The sequence below is a fragment of the Centroberyx gerrardi genome, chromosome 22 (assembly GCF_048128805.1).
Source record: "Centroberyx gerrardi isolate f3 chromosome 22, fCenGer3.hap1.cur.20231027, whole genome shotgun sequence".
NCBI lineage: Eukaryota > Metazoa > Chordata > Actinopteri > Beryciformes > Berycidae > Centroberyx > Centroberyx gerrardi.
Window position 1 is genome coordinate 3,289,538 of NC_136018.1, and position 20,000 is coordinate 3,309,537.

A 20,000-nucleotide genomic window follows, 5' to 3' on the forward strand; every position below is an offset into this window, starting at 1 on the left:
AAGCTGAAGGGGCAGGGGAGGATGAAGAGGAAGTTCAGCCTGAAGAGACACCTGCAGAAACACGGCCTGGCCCAGGCCGACAGCGTCAGCAGCGTGGAGAGCGCCGAGGAGAGTGAGTACACACACACACACACACACACACACACACACACACACACACACATATATATAAAGTAAAGTTCTCTCACTACACTCCCACATTTACATTTTTGGATGATATTTTAGTTTTAGAGGTTTTTTTTACCCTGCAATGATTATGTATGGCAGAAAAGTGCTAGGAAAGGCAATAAAAGCTGAGGAGAAAGGTAGAAAGCACACACACACACACACACACCTTATGCAAAAGTTGCATACAAACACAGCATTAAATTCACTCACTATGACGCATAATTATGTTTTTGTATTGCTTTGATTGTATTCCAGCAGCTAAACTGCATGTGCACCATTACTAATTTCTGTTTGCTAATTATTCAATGCTTCACTAACAATGATCATCATTGCTCAGGTAAACATGTAAACGTGCAGTAGTAGAGGGCTTTGAGGTGACGTAACACATGTAACACATCCTCTGGCGGCCATCTTGGAGGTCCTCAGCTCTGTGAACAGCTGATCGAGTTTCTAAACCTACAACTCGTCCGTCTCAACAGAACTGAACAGACGGTTAATTTCTGTCTGTTTCTGACTGAACTGATCATTTCATCACTGATCCATCTGATTGATTTAGTGTTTAGATAATGTCAGCTTGTTAGCTAGCTAACCATAGCATCTGGTCAGCTAACATCACTGTCTTGCTTGTAGTAGCAGCTGTTGTTAGGAGTGGCTTAGTCGTATGTTAACATTAACATTAGTTACTTAGTTATTAGTTATTATCTAACTTACTAAATTTGCCTGCTGGCTAGTTAGCTAGTTATCAAAGCCAAAAACCAGCTGTTTGTCTTGGTGAAATTATTCCAAATCTAAAGACAAAACAGTTTGGAAACAAATCGTTCAAGTCAGTCAAATTCATTTTTACTTACGTTTCTCAACTGACCGACACCCGCACCACACCACGCCTTTTTCAGGTTTCGTTCTTTTTCTTGCTTACATAAATTTGCGCACAGCAGCTGGACCTGCATGATGGCACCAGCTGCGGCTGCTGGGAGATTTGTGACTCAACTGCAAAGCCTCTATATGTAGCAGATCCACAGCCAGTCTCCTCCTGCAGGAAACTGACACCGGTAGATCTCCCTAGCTTAGTCCAGAAAAAAACGTAGATTTAACGCCAAAGGTTTCCTCGCCCCTGATTTAGCACCTTCCAGCTGTGGTGGTACACTGTTCTCCTTTGGGCTTCTGGATAATAGCTAGTCTGTGGATAATAGCTAGTTTGTGTTAGTGCTCCTGTGTAACTCAAGTGTAACTCAATGTGTAGAGCATTGAGGCAGGGAATGGACTTAACTAATGTAAGTTAAAGAGAAAAAGTTCCATTATTTAAAAACGGCTGTAACTGAAATGAACAGGTTGAATCCATGCAAAAGAAAGATAATGAAAGATTGAACTTCCTTATTTCCAATTACAGTCATTCTAAATGAATTCAACCTTTTATATTTCACTCAAAATACTCTTGATTGTCATTTTCATCCCTTGAGTCCATTTCCTGACTCTATACAAATGTTAAATACATTCACTTGTATTGTAAGGTGCTTTAGATAAAAGCTTCCACCAAATGGTATTTGTTGTTATATTTGCAGACAAATTCTTGTTTACGTTCATATTTAGGATCAGTTTGGTTTAATTGGCGCACATATCCAAATTTATTGAATCTTCAGTATATGGTTAGCACTTTAGCAAATATGTCCGGCAAATGGCATCTCGCTGATGTTGGGTGAAATCCTCTTAACTTCAGTTTTGATGATTTTCATGTTTCATGTTTCATGTTCATTGGATAATGTCAAAAATACATTGCCATCAAGCTAAAAACAAGGCTGTTTTTCTTCCTCTAAAGTTGACATTTTGGAGATATGAGGTTTTCAGCTGACAGTGACTATACTGTATGTTATGTTCCTCTAGCATCCAGCCGTGTATTATCAGAGTACAGTTATAGTTTGTGCTAGTTTTTGCATTTAGTGTCCCATCCACCAACAGTAGTATTGTTTTTTATTAGTTGTATCATCTAGCAAACGGCACGTTTTTTGATAAAATTGCAACTTTTATAATGAATTTTGATCAAATTGCTTGTATAAGTGATTGGCATGAGTTTATTTTACTGACACAAGTGCTGATTGATGAATGGCGTACATTGGTGCTGGTTCCTGTGAGGTGGTTTGGATGAAAGTGACGTGCTGTCACCTCAGCCTCCGACCCGTTCACTGTTGGCGTTCAGCAGGCCGCCTCTGTCTCAGTTTCTCAGTATTTGTGGCCGCTCTGTCCAGGTTGGTCCAACAGCGTCACCAGCCAACACAATCTGATCCCCAATAGGCTGGCGGAGCTGAGAACGGCCCTTCCCATCGGCCAGTCTCAGGCCGGTGAGTCCGGCGGCGGGCCGCAGAGGCGGGGCTTACCGTCGCCCCGCCGCTCGCCTCGCCGCTCGCCTCCCGTCTCCCAGAGTGCTTTGCTGTGGTTTTGATCTGGGATGACGCTCGTCACCCCAGAGTGTGAGAGGTGAAGCTGTGTGTCGTCGGTCTGTCTGTCGGCCTGACGGGTTTCACCGTGTGTCTTTTTTATGTGCTGTGATACAGACATAAGCTTAGTTTCGTTTATTTGTTTATTTGATAAAATATAGAAGTGAGGCAAAAAAAGGGTTAAAGCTGATATACAATCACAAAAAGAAGACATGCAATTACTGATTTGTGCAGGTGAAATGAAAAACCCCAAGAGGCTTATGAAAATATTTCACCTCAAAGAAAAGCATAAAGAAAGAAAGAAAGAAAGAAACAGACACAGAAAGAAAAAGAAAGACTCAAACAAAGAAAGACAATGAAAGAAAGAAACAAACAATGAAAGACAAAGAAAGTAAGGTACAATGAAAGAAAGAAAGAAAGAAAGATAGATAGACAATGAAATAAAGGCAAAGAAATGAGAGACAATAAATGAAAGGCACAAAGATAGGCTCAATAAAAGAAAGAAAGAAAGATGGAAAAGCACAAACAACAATGAATGAGAGGCAATAAAGAGGAAATAAAGAAATTAGCAACAACAACAAATCAGGAAGCTAAGACAGAACTGGACTGGATAACAGAAACTAAATGGCAACTGCAGCAACATGGAGAGAAAATGAAGAACAGCAATACGATCCATAAAATGAGAAGTGGGGTCAAATCAAAAATAAAATAAAATCGTCCAGTAGAGTTTCCAGTTACACTGTACGCCACTTTAACAAGTTCTGTTTCATCTAGAGTCCAACAGGCTGAAGAGGGAAAGATGTGGCTTATCTTTTTATTTTCCCTTTTTTTTTTAGAAACACCACACAGGCTCTGGGTTTTATTTTATGAGATACTGAAGCCTGTAATCATACTGCCTCTCTCTCTTTCTGACACACACACACACATACACACACTCTCTCTTTCACAAACACACAAACTGTTTCTCTTTGTCTCACTCTTTCTCACGTCTACGCACATTTTTTTCCGCACATGCACTTTCTTTTTCTCTGTTTATCTCACACACACCTTCCACTTTCTCACTCTTTCTCTCTCTCTCTCACACACACACACACACACACACACACACACACACACACACACACACACACACACACATTCACTTTCTCTCTCACACACACAAACTGCAGTAAAACACATCCAGCAGGTTTTCATTAGGTTGAGGAATGTACAGGAGCGCAGGCTGATCTGTTTTTCCTGCTGCTGCAGTGCTGGATGGGTAAACTGTGAGGAAAACAACCACATAACTTACATCAGTGTAGCACGATTTACACTCTGAATTTCACATCGTAAAATTTATATCAGCCTTAAAACATGAGTAAAGTCTATTCTGCTGATAAAAAGCTGGGTAAATTGAGTTTAGGTGGGTTTCTACTGTTTTTTGTTTTCTCTGTGGCTTCAGTCTGCATGCTGTGTTGCTCCTAGTTGCTGTTTATGCTGAGATTGTATAAATCTCCACTTGTGTCGTGTGCTACTTTTCTTCCAGCTGCTCTTTATTTTCACATCTTTAAAAATGCAACGTGTCGCATTTTTAAACACCAATATGTCACTGTCAAATTCATCAAGACACCTTGGTATAATGACTGTAAACAAATGAGAGCATGGTGGACCAGTAGTATTGTCAGTGCTAGTGTTTCTCCACATTAAGACTACATTTCCCATAAGCCCCGTTGCTTCCCCCTCCCTGGAGAGGATCAACATGTTGGAAGTGATTTCTCCATCTTCCTTTCCCTCCTTCCACCATCTGCTGCCAGAAACTCTTTCAGCTTTAGCTCCGTTTGCTCTGGAAGAACAGAACCTCTTCCTGTTTTGTGCCGTAAAGCGATCCAGCAGATTTCCCTCCAGATCCACCAGGTGGCTCAAATTGCATAAAACTAACTTTGAAATGTGTTAAACCTTTTGATACACTCCAGTCTGAAGACTCTTCTGCACAGTGTCTTCGTTGCTCTTCCTACATCTCTCTGCTCTTTCATGTTCTGCCCCCTAGTGATTGTTTTGTGCGTGATGAGATGGAGCTTTGTGTTGACCGCAGAGTGCATTGTGTTCTCCTGATGATAGTTAATTTGGTGTGTGTGTGTGTGTGTGTGTGTGTGTGTGTCAGGGAGCGGCTCAGTGCGTAGCCTCCACACAGGAGTTGGGGAGTTGGTTGGAGACACGAGGTTCTGGCATGGAAAAGACTACTGCAACTTCGTCCACAAAGACTGGATTCAACTGGACAAACCGTTCGATGGTAAACACACTGACACACACACACACACACACACATACACACACACATACACACAGTATGTGATTTGCATACTCATGCAAACACATCAATAATTTGCATTCTTGTTTCTGCCGTTTTTAGATTTTATAGACAGGCATACAACTCCCAGAATGCCCTGGCATGACATCGCCTCAGTGGTTCATGGGAAGGCGGCTCGGGACGTGGCCAGACACTTCATCCAGCGCTGGAACTTCACCAAGGTCAGAGGTCATGCTGTTGTTGTTGTTGTTGCTGTGGGGTGGCAGGTTGTCCTGGTGATTATAGACCGGCCCGTTACCCAGAAGTCTCTGGTTCGATCCCAGCTAAAGCCAACTGTCCTGCTGAAGTGTCTTTGAGCAAGACACTGAATCCCTTCCGGCTCCAGGCTGCTGCTCTGACCTCTGACCTCTGACCTCTGACCTCTCAGTGGAGGAGGGGAGATACAGAATTTCCTATTTGGTGCTGCAGATCCAAAAAATGTAGGAAACCCTATTTGAGGGTACGATCACACATACAGTTGGTCCAAACCAGAGTGGAAAAGTTTTGTTTGTTGTATTTTTTTATTTGGTTTGTTTAGGTTCACACTGACCAATTACAAGAGCTTGTAAACAAAAGTCACATCACTCACAAGTAGCTTGTTTATTGGACTGGAGTTCTGGTGACCCGTCATCCTGCCAGGTCAGAGATTTTGGCAGCGGGGAGTCAAAACAAGTCTGATTCAACTCTCTGTAACTTCATCTCAGCATGATGGACTTGTCTGTCTCTTCTTCTGTGGTGTTCTCCAGATTATGAAGCCCAAGTACCGCTCCCTGTCGTACCCGTACCTGCTGCCCAAGTCCCACACCACCGCTGGAGAGCTGCGGTACCAAGTCCCCAACTGCACCCCCGCCAAAGTGCAGGTAGGTGCTGCACACGTTCGATTTGATTTTCACATAAATCTGGTCTATTTTAGTTTAATTTTTATTTCCCTGAATTGTCAGTTTATGCATTTTGTTGCTGTTCTACAATTTCCCACCATGTTGTTTTTTGTTGCTATTTGGATTCTGTCACAAATTCAGTTTGTCTGTCCTCTTTTCTTTGTTTTTCAGATGAGATGTTTTTCTAATCATTTCTTTCCTTTCTATGTTTTCAAATCTGTGTAGAACACACACAGAAACACACACACACACACACACATAAGAAGCGTAACGTCAGAGTGCAGAGGAATGGGATCACACTCAAAGAGGAAATGTTATAATGTTTAATTCAGTTTCACGGTGGATGTCTTTGTCTTCATCAGTGTCTCAAGGCTGGAGGGACTAAAACATTTTGTCCAGCCTGAAATTGAATTAAACATTTAGATATATCTTCATCAAGTGCAACCCCATTAGCTTTGAATGGACATTCTGCATAAAGATTACTTACCGACGAGGCCGAGCGCAGTGCTTTAGCTACAGACTAAGATCCGCATTATTCGTCTCTTCCCTCTCCCAGATCCTGCGGTCTTCCTCTGACTGGTCAGCTGGCATCAAGTACCATGAGGAGTCCATCCACAACGCCTACGTCCACGCCATCAAGAACAGCCAGCACTTCGTCTACATAGAGGTGCCTGGCCGTGCGCGTCAGAGGCGCTTTTTCTCGCAAATTTCTGACTGTCATCTCAGAACTTGTGATTTTTTTTTTCTTGTAAATTTCTGACTTTAATCTCAGAAATAGTTTTTACTCGCAAATTTCTGACTTTAATCGGAAAAGAAAATAGATTTTTCTCACAAATTTCTGACTGTCATCTCAGAAATGTTTTTTTTCTTGTGAATTTCTTACTTTAATCTCAGAAATTGTGAGCTTTTTCTCGCAAATTTCTGACTAATCTAAAAAATTGAGTTTTTTCTCGCAAATTTCTGACTTTAATCTCAGAAATTGTGAGTTTCTGTTCTCATAAATTTCTGACTTTAATCTTAGAAATTCGGAGGGTTTTTTTTCTCTGAATATTACCCCCTCCCTCCTGGCTGCGGTAAAATAAAATTCACCTACAATCGCTAATACTTAAGTTGGTGTTGCCTAACCCTAACCCTTTATATTATATATTTTAATTTATGTGTGTGTTTTCCTTTCAGAATCAGTTCTTCATCAGCTGTGCTGATAACAGACACGTTTTCAACAAGATAGGAGACACTATCGCCGAGCGCATCATCACAGCATACAGGTAACACACACACACACTTTACACACTGTTCACTGTGGAAACTTACAGGGCTTTTATATGGAGATATGTATATTTAGCCTTATCTTTACATGGTTTTAAAGGAAAATACTCTCTCACACTAACACACACTCTCTCTCTTTCTCTCTCTCTCTCTCTCACTCACACTCACACACACACGCACACACACACACACTTGCACATTGTAAACTAACAGTGTTTTTGTGTATTTAGCCTTAACTTTCAATGATTTTAAAGGAAAATACTCTCTCACACTTGGAGACACGCACACACTCTCTCCTACTCTCTCACTCACTCACTCACACACACACACACAACACACACACACGCACCCACATACACACACACACACTTCCACATTGTAAACTACCAGTGTTTTTGTATATGTGTATTTAGCCTTACCTCTAAATGGTTTTCTAGGAAAACACACACACACACACGCGCACACACACACACACACACACAGTCTCACACACTGAATGATGGATGTGTTCCTGTTGGCCCTGAATGCTGTGTACCTTCCAGATGACTAATAGTCTGATCTCATATTATAAGTCATCTAATGGGCTTGTTTGACTTGGCTTGTTTCAAGATTTATTCCAGTATCTTACTGTTTAAGGTTCGGTCTCTGACGTTTTGTTGTCAAGCAGATAAGAGCTTATCAGAGGAAAGAGAAAAATGATGATATTGACTTTAGAGACCGATAACACACCCTGCACAAAACACACACACACACACACACACACACACACACACCAGACCTAGTTCCTTCCCCTGTTCCAGCTCCAGTATATAGATACCAGGGTAGTTTTTATCAAAATGTTCCAGCATTATTCATTTGCTACTGTTTGGGTGTGAGCTGCTGTACAAGTTAAACATTATAATAAGTAGTTAAACATTGTAGGTGATTTTCATAAACAAAGAATGCCAAATCGATGCTCGTGTCGCTGTGGGGAACGTTCTCCCCACATCGTCTTGGAGAGAACAAACTCAAGAGCTCAAGAAAATTAATCATTACAGTTTCAGACGGGCTGTGTGCTTGACGTTACATAATGAATTAAGACACACAGGTTGTCACTTTCCCAGCTGTTTCTACCGACTCTGTACTATACACTATCAAGGGCTTTCAGGTGTAATACACCCTCTGGCGGCCATATTGGAGGTCCTCTGCTCTTGGGCAACAATAGCTGTGAACAGCTGTTTGTGTTTCTAAACTTATCTCAACAGAATTAAACAGACGGTTCATTTCTGTCTGTTCTTGACTGAACTGATCATTTCATCATTGATCCATCTGATTGATTTAGTGTTTAGATAATGGCAGCTTGTTAGCTAGCTAACCATAGCATCTGGTCAGCTAACCATCACTGTCTTGTTGTTAACACATCTGATTAGCACACTAGCTAACGTAGCTAGTAGCAGCTAGCGTTAGCATGTTCACATTAACATCAGTGTGTTTGCCGGCTAGTTAGCTAGCTAACAGTTTGTTCAGGTTAACTGAGCTGACTCTTCTCAAGCTACAACTCAGAGTGTTTTGGAGTAGAGACTAGGGCTAAAGACAAGACAGTTTACTGTGTCACAGTAACCAAATCCACCTTATCACACTATTCACTTTTACTGAGAACGTTACTGAATGGATCTACAGCCACACCACAACAAGCTGACTCAGCTGCTCTCTGCTTCTAGCTGCTTGGTAGATTTACACTTTATTTGCACAGCCAGGTCTCCACTGGACCTCCATGATGGCACCAGAAATGGTTGCTGGATTTGTGACACAACTGCAAACCTTCTATAACACTGATTGGACCTGATGTGTTGTTCTCGTAATGAATCTCGGGGCTTTCTGTTCGTTCTCATCGGACAAGTCACCATTCAGTTCAATCTTTATCCAGATCTTTATTCGTCCTCAGAATTGTTTGGAATTGTGCTTCAGCCATTAGATATTTTGTAAAACACATCATCAAGGACGCAAGAAAGCCCAGGAAGGCATACTGAGAAAGAGTGTGTCTCCTGTCTCTGTGTCCTCAGGGAGGGTAAGAAGTACCGTGTGTACGTGGTGACGCCTCTGCTGCCCGGCTTCGAGGGAGACATCAACACGGGAGGAGGCAGCGCCATCCAGGCCGTCATGCACTTCAACTACAGGTGTGTGTGTGTGTGTGTGTGTGTGTGTGTGTGTGTGTGTGACCAAATGTCCTCACAAGGATAGAAAAAATAGGTACATAATGAGATAAAAATACAAAGCACAAGCAGGAGAAAATACGTTAAAAGAAGAATAAAGAAATGGTTAATATTAATGAAATCAGATGAAAGAAAACATACACGAGATTAAAGCGAGCGTTTAGGGTTAGAACTTGGGTTTAAGCTTAAGTTTGAATTGGGTTTAGGTCAGTGAAGGTCCTCACAAGTATAGTAATACAAATGTGTGTTTGCATGAGCGCAACCTTGTAATGAGAAACTACTATGGATCCACTTGCTGCTTGGGTTTATTTGACTTAAGGACCGGAAAGAGTCAGTGATAGAGAACCGCCACACCTTAACTCTATAACAAGAGGGCTGTAAACTGTGTGTGTGTGTGTGTGTGTGTGTGTGTGCCATACCTTTTGAGGCAGGCATTTATTGGACAGCTAGTATTCTTAAGTAAATATTCAGCCCTCCCCATGCAAACACACACACACATACAAAGGCTTGCATTGTCAGGAATGATTGTGACAGAGGTGAGCAGCAGGTCTGTTCATAAACCATCTCTGTCTCTACTTCCAGTTCATAAACCATCTCTGTATCTGCTTCCCTGATAATAAACCGTCTCTGTCTGTCCTTCCTGTAGGACGATGATCAGAGGAGACCACTCCATCATATCCCAGCTGAAGAGAGAGAGTAAGTTGGTGGTGAGAAGATACACCGGCAAATTTTTTTTTAGGGCAAATTTGGTTCTATTATTATTCACTGAAAACAATGCATCAGTTTGAAATCCAGCCAACAAGGTTTCAACACCAACCAATCAGTGACAAGTAAATGGATCAGGTGACCTCATCCTCAGCCCAAAATATTTTCAAAATAATGGTGGATGGTACAAGGTGCAGGACTACAACCCAACTGCTGCTAAACAGTAAACACCACCAGGAAATAATAGCTGTGACTCTTTTTTATACAACATTTAACCTAGCCAGCTAGCTAGCTGTTATATGCCAATAGAATAGATTATTATTTTTTGTTAACAAAACAGACCCATACATAAGTCTTAATATTAATGATTCACATGTTATGAAATTGCAGTGGATAACCTGGATAAAATTATTAAATTGTTACATTTAGAAAAGAGGAGGCCAAGATAACAATCCTCTAATCTGTCAGCTAGCATTGCCCATTGCCCTCTTTGCCCATTGCCCAGTTGCTCATACTCATTGCCCATTGCCAGCAAATTTTGCCCCAAATTTGCCCTAAAATTTGTCTGTGTATCACCACTACTACTACTGCTACTACTGCTACTACTACTACTACTGCTACTACTACTACTACTGCCAGTACTACTACTGCACTTTTCGAAAACACATCAACACTAAAAAGTAAAAAGTTGTGTAAGAAATACAAGAATCCTGAAAACAGAGCAAGACACATATTATCTGTACCTGAATGGTGAAGCAGGGCGTTGCTGAAAAAAGAGCATATGTGCTCAGCAAATGCATCCTGGGTAAATAAAGTTTCAACCAAAAGTCCTGGAGTGTACCCACATATGTCCAATCTTTAATATAGAGGACAGGTCTGTCATTAAAGTTGCAATCTGAGAGCGAAAAAACAGCAGAACCCAACCAAACCCAACTTTTGCCACAAATGTACACACACATACATAAAAGCAAAGAACAGCAATACTCTTCCAAAACCATAAGTCTGGATTTGGTTTTGTATATTTTTAAACTAATAGTCAGTGGATCAGGCCTGTAAGCACAGTTTCTGAGCTTATTTTGACCTTTTCTCTCTCTCTCTCTCTCTCTCTCTCTCTCTCTCTCTCTCTCTCTCTCTCTCTCTCTCTCTCTCTCTCTCTCTCTCTCTCTCCAAAGCCAATATGTCCCTCAACAGCCATGTGTATGGGAGCAGATTAGTGCCAGCAGATTACTGAATTTGAATTGCATACACCTGAATTATGTATTGAATTATTAAATTTGAAAAATGAATTTGCAGACCAAATTAATTCCAAAAGGGCACAATTTTAAATTTTGAAATTAAATGTGGTTATTACTGAATTTAACTTAATTGTTTTCTCAATTCCAATTCAGTTTTATTATTAGTTCAGATTGATCTTTTTAAGAAAGATCTGGGGTTGGGAAAAGCAAACAAGCAAAGATTCAATCTGACAACGTTAGGCAGCATATTGGTACTACTACTAGTTTTCATTAGTCACTATGGCCAATTCCAGACATTCGGTCTTTCCGGTCTTTTGACGCAAATTGTTCAACAAGTTCCTAACCATGAAATGGTTGAAATGAGACGAGGACAAAAACAAAAACGAGACAAAAAAGCTAAAACTTGCCAGTGAAAACTATGAGAAGCAGTATGCTGTCTGGCGTTAGTGGATTGAATCTTTGCTCATTTGCTTTTCCTAAATCCTCAGATGTTTCTCAGACAGCTTAATCTGAACTGAGAAAACTGAATTGTAAATTATAGAAAAAGGACAAAAAGTTAAAAGTTTAATTCAATTTCAAGCCATTGCATTCAATTTCAAATTGTGGCTTACAGTTCTGCCTCAAAAAATGTCTGCTGGCACTAATCTCTTTCCATACATGTCTCCTTGACACTGAACTCCTAAACTCCTACCTACTAACTCATTAGGAAGTCTCTTTGGGTAAAGTACTAACCTGTGACTGTCCCGGCCAACAGTGGGAGACCAGTGGATGAACTACATCTCCTTCGCCGGTCTGAGGACTCACACTGAGCTGGAGGGGAAGCTGGTGACCGAGCTCATCTACGTCCACAGCAAGATGCTCATCGCCGACGACAACACCGTCATCATCGGTACATCACACCGACTTACACAGCTTTTATACATTTGTACATTTGAAGAGTTTTGCTCTCAAAAATGACACCCGCTCCACTTCCATATTGACTGCAGGCGTGAAAGTGAAGCACATTATGTGTTAGTGTTGAAGTCAGGAGTGTGAACACATTCTGCTTATAAAATAGTTCATTTTTTGAGGACAGAATAATTTGTTTTTCAAATATTTTGCAGCATAATTTCAGGCAGCAACATTTTTCCAAAATGGATATATAGCATTTGGGAGTGAAACCTTTCATTTACATTTCCTACACATTCAGCACACACACATCAGATCTGCGTCTTTTTAAGTCATATTGGGACTTATTGAGTTACATTTCATCGCTGTCCAGTGAAAAACTTTCCATCTCCAAAATGTGACGTTTCAGAAATAAGAAAAGCAGCCTTGTTTTCAGCTTGACCACTATGCATTTTTGCATTTTTTAGTTTATCTAATGGGGTTTTGAAACAGCTTCATAGGCCCAAGGGTTGTAGGATTTTTCTCAACCCATAGAGGAACCAGGTAACCCTACAACTGAAGTCAAAACATGAAAATCCGCAAGATTGGAGTTATAAGGTGTTCGCATGAATAGCAGCTATTTAGAGTTTAATTTTAGGCATTTACAGTAGCTGATGATCTCATTCAAAACTACCTACAGCGAGTACGAGCGGAGTAAGCTTGAATTCCTAAATCTCATCAACATTACAAGCATCCAAAAGACGATGCATGTCATAAAATATTCTACTGACACTACAATGAAGATGTATAATAGAGAAGTGCAAGGAAATAAGAGCTGAGGAGGTAGCGGAGGTAGAAAGCAGAGAAGGAAGATGTAAGAGGAGAGCAGTAGTTCTTAAAATGCCTAAAAATGTCAAAAAAGCAAAAGGCATCGTGTGAATCCTCATTTCAGACAAAGGAAAGCACTCATAGGTTTAGCGTGGCACAAACCCTTCTAAGGCTAGGGGTTCAGTTCCAACTGGGGCGTCCCATGCTAAAAATATACTGTACGTGCTCATGGGACTGAAGTGCTGTGGATAAAAGCGCCCACTGAACGGCAGATGTTATGTTTTATCCTCGAAATCTGATGCTTTTCATGTTGGAATTGAAACCTCGCTGGGCTGAACAGGGTTTTATTTTTGACTCTGTAGGGCTGCGGAAACCTAAAGAGTCTAAACCTACTGTATATTTAAAAATATATATATTCGTCAATCTCAATAAGTCTCTTTCATTAATTCATGGAAAAAATGTTTTGAGTTTTTCGTGGTAAGAGCTTTTCACCTTGCTGCAGTGAACTGACATGGAGTGACTGTATAAAAATGTATAGGAAGAGTTTCATTACAAAATAAGATAGGTCTATTATTTATGTGACATCTGCCCTGACAATGTGACTGCTGGCACAAAAGTAAAACTCTAAACCTATTAAACATAAAGGAAGTTTATTAATTCTCTCAAAACCTTAATTTGCAAAATAGTAAAATCTTTGAGGATCTAATTATCTGTGTTTTTCAAATACTGGGCAATGATCCCTGAGTTTTTCCAGAATAAATATACTTTAGATTCATATAATTTTAAATGAATAGTGTTTTGAGCCCTTAACTTACCGAATAGGAACATTTTAGAGGATCTAATCATCTGTCTTTTTCAAATTTTTGGGCAAGGATCCCTAGATAAATTATTTTTTTCCAGAACAGATATATTTTAGATTCATAGCATTTTTGATGTATAACGTTTTGAGCCCTTAACCTGCCAAATAGTAACTTTTTAGAGGATCTTCTCATCTGTGTTTTTCAAATATCGAGCCATGAACATACAGTATGTATTGTATAAAGTGTTTTGGAGAGTATGAGCTCTGCAGGAACCGCAAGATCAAGTCCTAAGATCAAGTCCTGCACAAAGTCCTGCAGCGCCATCTGCTGGTGAATATCATCATCATCATCATCATCATCATCAACTGTCCCATTTGTCTGTGTGTCAGGTTCTGCCAACATCAACGACAGGAGCATGCTGGGAAAGCGGGACAGCGAGGTGGCGGTGATCGTGGAAGACTCGGAGACGGTGCGGTCGGTGATGGACGGACAGGAGTACCAGGCCGGACGCTACGCCCTGCAGCTGCGCCTCGAGTGCTTCAAGTACGTCCCGGGTCTTATTTATTTTACCCAGCACTTCTGTCTCCAATGTGATTTATGATTGTGGAAAATAGGAAAAAAATAGCCCAATACTCTGAGTAAATCTGAGTAAAACAGAATTCAGAAATAAACGTGGAATAACACAGAACTGGGAAATTTGCAGGGGAAAAATAACGCAATATACAAGTTTACTTTATTTTCCTCCTGTACTTGAACTTAAAAATCACACTCCTGTCTTGATTAATGGGGGGGGGGAAAGATTCTGCCTTTTCTCCTTAGCTCTTATTCCCTCTTATTCGCTCTTATTCCCCATACACGATCATTTTAGGGACACAAGTTAATTTATTCCATCTGTTGTCAGCGTACTGTGGCTCTGACGCCTTTGGTTGCTTGTGTATGTTGATAATAAAGAAAGTGAAGCTTATTTTACTGTTGAATTCTTTGGATAAGAGTGTCAGATACATGTCTAAAATGTAGATGGGTTGGGTTTGTACACACGTGATCATGTTTGCTTCCCATTTGCTAAATATGTCAGCGTACAATTTCCTGTAAAATTTTCTGTCACATTCTGTCTCTCCCACCTCCACTCTCTTTCATTTCCTTTTTCTGTGTTTTTATGTCTTATTATTTCTCCCCCCCCCCCCCCCCTCCTCTCAGGATGATCCTGGGCGCTAACGCAGACCCCTCCATCGACGTTTTGGACCCCATCAGCGACCACTTCTACAAGGAGGTGTGGGTGGCCACCGGCGCTCGCAACGCCACCATCTACCAGAAGGTAAATGTGATGTTACACCACTACTGCATGTTTTCCACTCCCACATCCGTACTTACCTTTCACTTTGTTCACTTCATGGCACTTTCTCTCTAGTATGTGAAAATTACCTCCACCACAAATTGGATTCTGTGACAATAACACGATTTGTACATTGCATTTTCAGCTGTTAACAGTTAAGTTTAGGCAACTAAAACAACTTGGTTAAGGTTAGGGAAAGGCTCTGGTCATGGTTAAATAAGAAAAACTTTTGCTAAAAATTTTAATTTGACTCAAGCTGGGAATTGAACTCTGGTCAGTGACATTGAATGAAGGAATGGATGAACTTTATTTATATAGCACCTGTCATGCACAGAATGCAGCTCAAACTGCTTTACATTTCAGCAGCAAGTTTAAAAAAAACAAACATACACAAGGAAAAGGAAGAAAATAAAAACAATGGGTGTTACTAATTATAATATAGCATTTAAAACCATTTCTTTGGAAGGAAAGAGAAGACAGTGCATACCAAATAGTTAGAATCATAAAATAAAAAAGTCAATAAATAAAAGATTAGATAGAGAAAATAATTAAAGATTTAAACAGACAACTGCTAGTTACAGGCTAGATTAAAAAGATAAGTTTTGAGTTGTCAAGTCAAACAACACTCTTACTTTCCACTGCGCTGCTTCCATGTGACACTACTTCCTGTTTATGTCTATTTCTCTTATTTGTGTGAGATCAGGTTGCCTCTCTCTCTCTGACAGGTTTTCCGCTGCCTGCCGTCCAGCGACGTCCGTAACATTTTGGAGCTGGAGGGCTACCTGGCCAAGCCGGGCCTGGAGAGGGAAGACCTGGCCCGCGCTCACGAGGAGCTGAAGAAGATCCGCGGCTTCCTGGTCCAGTTTCCTCTCCAGTTCCTGTGTGAGCAGAACCTGCTTCCTCCCATCGGCTCCAAGGAGGCCATGGTCCCCATGGAGGTCTGGACCTGAGGGAGGGACGCAGACATGCATTCATGTGCGCGCACACATCGTATAGAGGCTTTCAGGTGACGCAACGCAGCCTCTGGCGGCCATATTGGAGGTCCTCAGCTCTTGAGCAACAATGGCTGTGAACAGTTAATTACGTTTCTAAATGTACAACTTGGAAGGAAAAACAAATGAATTCTTAGAGGCTGACAGATGCGCTAAAAAGTTGTCTAATGGTTGATAAAAACCAACATATTTTGGCATAAATCCTTCAGCAGGTTAGACATAAGACTTGGCCTTCTCAACTAAATTGAAAAGAGTTCATTTCTGTGCTGTTTTTGACCGGGAACTGATCATTTCTCCACTGATAAATGTGATCAATTTAGTGTTTAGATAATGTCTAAGCTAACATCTGGTCAGCTAACCATCACTGTGTTGTTGTTAACACATCTGATTAGCACACTAGCTAACGTAGCTAGTAGCAGCTAGCGTTAGCATGTTCACATTAACATCAGTGTGTTTGCTGGCTAGTTAGCTAGCTAACAGTTTGTTCAGGTTAACTGAGCTGACTCTTCTCAAGCTACAACTCAGAGTGTTTTGGAGTAGAGACTAGGGCTAAAGACAAGACAGTTTACTGTGTCACAGTAACCTACATTTGGAAACAAATCCACCTTCTAGCCTGTTTTTTTTTTTTTTATGGATTTAGACATTATTTCTGCACAGCCAGTTCTCCAATGGACCTCCAAGATGGCGCCAATCGTGGTTGCTGGGAGATTTGTGACCCAACTGCAAAGCCTCTATACTATGAGTTCCACTAAATGCACATCTAACATTAGACTTACTCATACATTTATACATACACATGTACATAAGCTTTTACAACACATACACAGACAGTATCGCTGAAAACATACACACAAACCCACACATTTAACTTCTCATACAACATGTACATTGTTGTCTTAAACACACACACACACAACACACACACACACACACACACACACAGTGAGAGAACTCTACCAGCAACCGGAGCATTGAACTCTACAGTGCCTGACAACTTGGGCATCAACCTCACGTTTACAAAAAAGGAAGGTTAAGAAGAAGGAAAGAAAACGAAATTGACGTGGTCTCCCCGCATCACTCTATAGCCTATTTGTTCTTTTTATAAATGACTCTCTCCTCCGTTCTGAAACCGAAACTGTTGACCAACACTATGCAACGTTCAGGGCCGGGGAATGCAGCTCTGACACTTCTACGTCGAGAAGGTTTGAAAAGACACTAAATGAAGACTGCAGCGGAGAAGGAGAGGGGGATGAAGAGTTGCTGCTCTCCAGCTGATTTCTAAAACTTGACTTGTATGCCTTGCCGTGTATCTGCTCTTGCTAACCTGCTTTTAACCATAATATATTTGTCAAACAGGAAATCACAACAAGTGCCAAGGATGAAAGACTCTAGCCTCATGTTAAAACAGTACATATCTTCATTTACATTCCTCATACTGTGGATTCTGTAGTATGCCTTAATTGACCTGTTTTTTATCATGGAGGCTGACAGTCTGGTCTTTGTAGTCCATTTTTTTGGCCTATTGGACTACGTTGCGTTGAGATTCTGCATGATTTGTTCATATTAATGCTGCGTTCCAGGCAAATTCGAAAGTTGGAAATCCTCCAGTGGTCAGGCTCAGAAAAACTTGGGGAGAAATATGGATGCTAGAAAGGATTTTTTCCCCCCAGTGTAAAATCCTGTTTCCCAGACAACAGCTAATGTCAGTTAGCTAGCTTGTTAGCGTAAAACGTGGGCAACTGTAAGTGCAATTCTACATTTCAAATGCTGTTTACCTCACAGGTTTTGGTAGATTTAAGGTCATGCAATGCTTTAAATGCAACTTAAGTGTATTTTGAGGATTATAAGCATGTTAAATGTAACGCTGTGTAGCGTTCACAGCGTGTGCCGCCATGTTGACGCGACGTCAGGTGACTTTCATCTCAGAAACCTCGGGGGTGGAGAAATCTTTCCCGAGTTTCCTACTTTCAATTCTGACGTGAAGGGCCGTCCGGTCGCGTTTTTCCTAGAGGGAAGTTGGAATTTCTGATTTTTTGCGACATCTCTGGAACGCAGCATGAATATTCAGCCTTCCTCAGTGTCTTCCATGTTGGTCTGTGTGTTCTCTGCATGACGCTGTATGTGCTGTTAGCATGTAAACTACCAATCCCATAAGACATCACAGGCGTTACACGTCGCTGATAGCATGCTATAACAACTAGTTGCCATTAAACATTACTGCTCATATTGTGAACCATGCAAGCTGAACAGTTTCCATGAAAACCGTTAACATTATTGATGCTATGCTGAACAGTGTGCCTGTATACAAGCTGCGTTCACTGTGTCTGCCTGATGCACCCAAAACACACTTGCATACTAATAACAGATTTTATGGCTAAAATGAGACCTTAAGTGTGCTCTTCTTTTTAATCTTCCTCTCTACCTCTGCCTGTCTTTCTACCTCCTGTCGCAGTGGTTCTCAACCTGGGAGTCGGGGCCTCTGAGGAGGCCGCGAAACGGTTTAGGGAATGTGAAAGAAAATATTTATAATACGCAGATGAATTATCTTGTTTTTAACTTTTGTGACGATTTCCTCTTGAGAAATAATGAATAAACTCTAGGCTTCTTCCAGTAATTCACAAGTAAAATAGCTTGACGAGGTAAAATCTTCACCTGGTGTCAAAGTTCACCGTTCTGTGTATTTATGCCTTCAGCAGCAGGTTCAGCAGCCATCTCCTCTTCTTTTGGAGTGGAAAACGAGTCGTAAAGGTTGAGAACCACTGACCTGCTCTCTCTTTCTCTCTCTTACTCTAATGACTCGTCTGTTTACTACTCACTGTGTCTATGAATTGCACTTTTTGCACAGACTGTTTGTTTGAAGTTGCAACCCCTTAAAAACGATCTACAGTACCGCGTCATGTGCTGCATTGTTTTGTGACTTGATGTAATAAATGAGTTATTAATGACTATTGAAAAGGATCTGATTTCTGCCTCTGACTTTCCTCCTACTCTCACTGCTCAGATGTTTGGGCAGCCATCTTGGTGAAGAGTCTTTTTGGATGTTGATGCGTTTGCATTTTCTCTACATGTTGAGCCGTCCATGTCTTCATACTACCTCATTATTTAAAGGAGAATTGACTGTCTACTCCCCTTAGCATTATTTCCTTTATTTGAACGGTATAGAAAGCAGAAAGTGACAGATAGCAAATACATACTGTATATATGATATTTACATGGTATAGGGTATGTATTTGGGGCATGTTTTATATAGATAGATCATTAGTGGTTTAGGGGTCTTAACCTCCATACGAAGGCAAAAGGCATATCCTTATATCTCTGAATTCACTTAATCCTCTCTCTGAATTTTTTTTCATTTATTGTGCATTCATGTGCTATCGGATATATAGGCTAAACAAATTTCCTACTTGGAAATTTCATGAACTCCCCTTCCAAAGTCAGATAATTAAGTCGGGAACTCTGAGTCAACAGTAAGAAAACACACACATGCACCTTTATTTCATGTTTGAAGTTAGCCAGACTAACCTAACATTTGTCTATTTAACGTGTGGGGTTTGATTCCAGGTTTGATTTTCTGCCAAAATAGCACATGAAAGCAACGCTGTTTAGCAGCTGACTTGGAAGTCCCGGATGTCGGACTTTCCCACCAGCACATGAACACACCATTAACCCACATCGAGAAAATGAGATTTACTCATATTCCTCATTGATGGACATTGAAAATACCTTTGTCCTCTTGATAGCTCTGGACACTTCTTCCTCTTCCTCTTCCTCTCATCTCTCTCTCCTCTCCTTCAACCTCTCTCGCCCTAAAGACTTATGACTCTCCTTAAGAAAACATCTATTTTATTGTGTGACACTCGCTCTCTGCTCTCTCTATCTTCTCTTTCTTTCAGACTGTCTTTCTGGTAGACTGTCACACGTCAAGAAAATGAGTTGTTGATGCTCTCAGTGATGGAATTTGGAAATGGCTGTCCTTGGGTG

General features: G+C 40.9%; 1 protein-coding gene across 3 annotated transcripts in view; it reads left to right on the plus strand.

Moving 5' to 3' along the window:
- pld1b (phospholipase D1b) overlaps positions 1–18,207 on the plus strand; it is a 50,330-nt gene extending 32,123 nt beyond the window's left edge. For 2 of the 3 annotated variants that reach the window (XM_078291300.1, XM_071904404.2), the window contains exons 15-26: positions 1–112; positions 4,738–4,866; positions 4,987–5,105; positions 5,670–5,783; positions 6,358–6,468; positions 6,978–7,066; positions 9,110–9,223; positions 9,906–9,955; positions 11,954–12,088; positions 14,084–14,237; positions 14,892–15,009; positions 15,753–18,207. The exon at positions 1–112 is cut by the window's left edge and continues 108 nt beyond it. In XM_078291300.1, coding sequence (XP_078147426.1) covers positions 1–112; positions 4,738–4,866; positions 4,987–5,105; positions 5,670–5,783; positions 6,358–6,468; positions 6,978–7,066; positions 9,110–9,223; positions 9,906–9,955; positions 11,954–12,088; positions 14,084–14,237; positions 14,892–15,009; positions 15,753–15,977 — 1,470 coding nt within the window. In that variant the 3' untranslated portion in view covers positions 15,978–18,207. Of the gene's footprint in view, positions 113–2,408; positions 2,502–4,737; positions 4,867–4,986; positions 5,106–5,669; positions 5,784–6,357; positions 6,469–6,977; positions 7,067–9,109; positions 9,224–9,905; positions 9,956–11,953; positions 12,089–14,083; positions 14,238–14,891; positions 15,010–15,752 lie in introns of all 3 variants that reach the window. The other variant, XM_078291301.1, reaches the window with a different exon arrangement.
- The last annotated feature ends 1,793 nt before the right edge of the window (positions 18,208–20,000 follow it).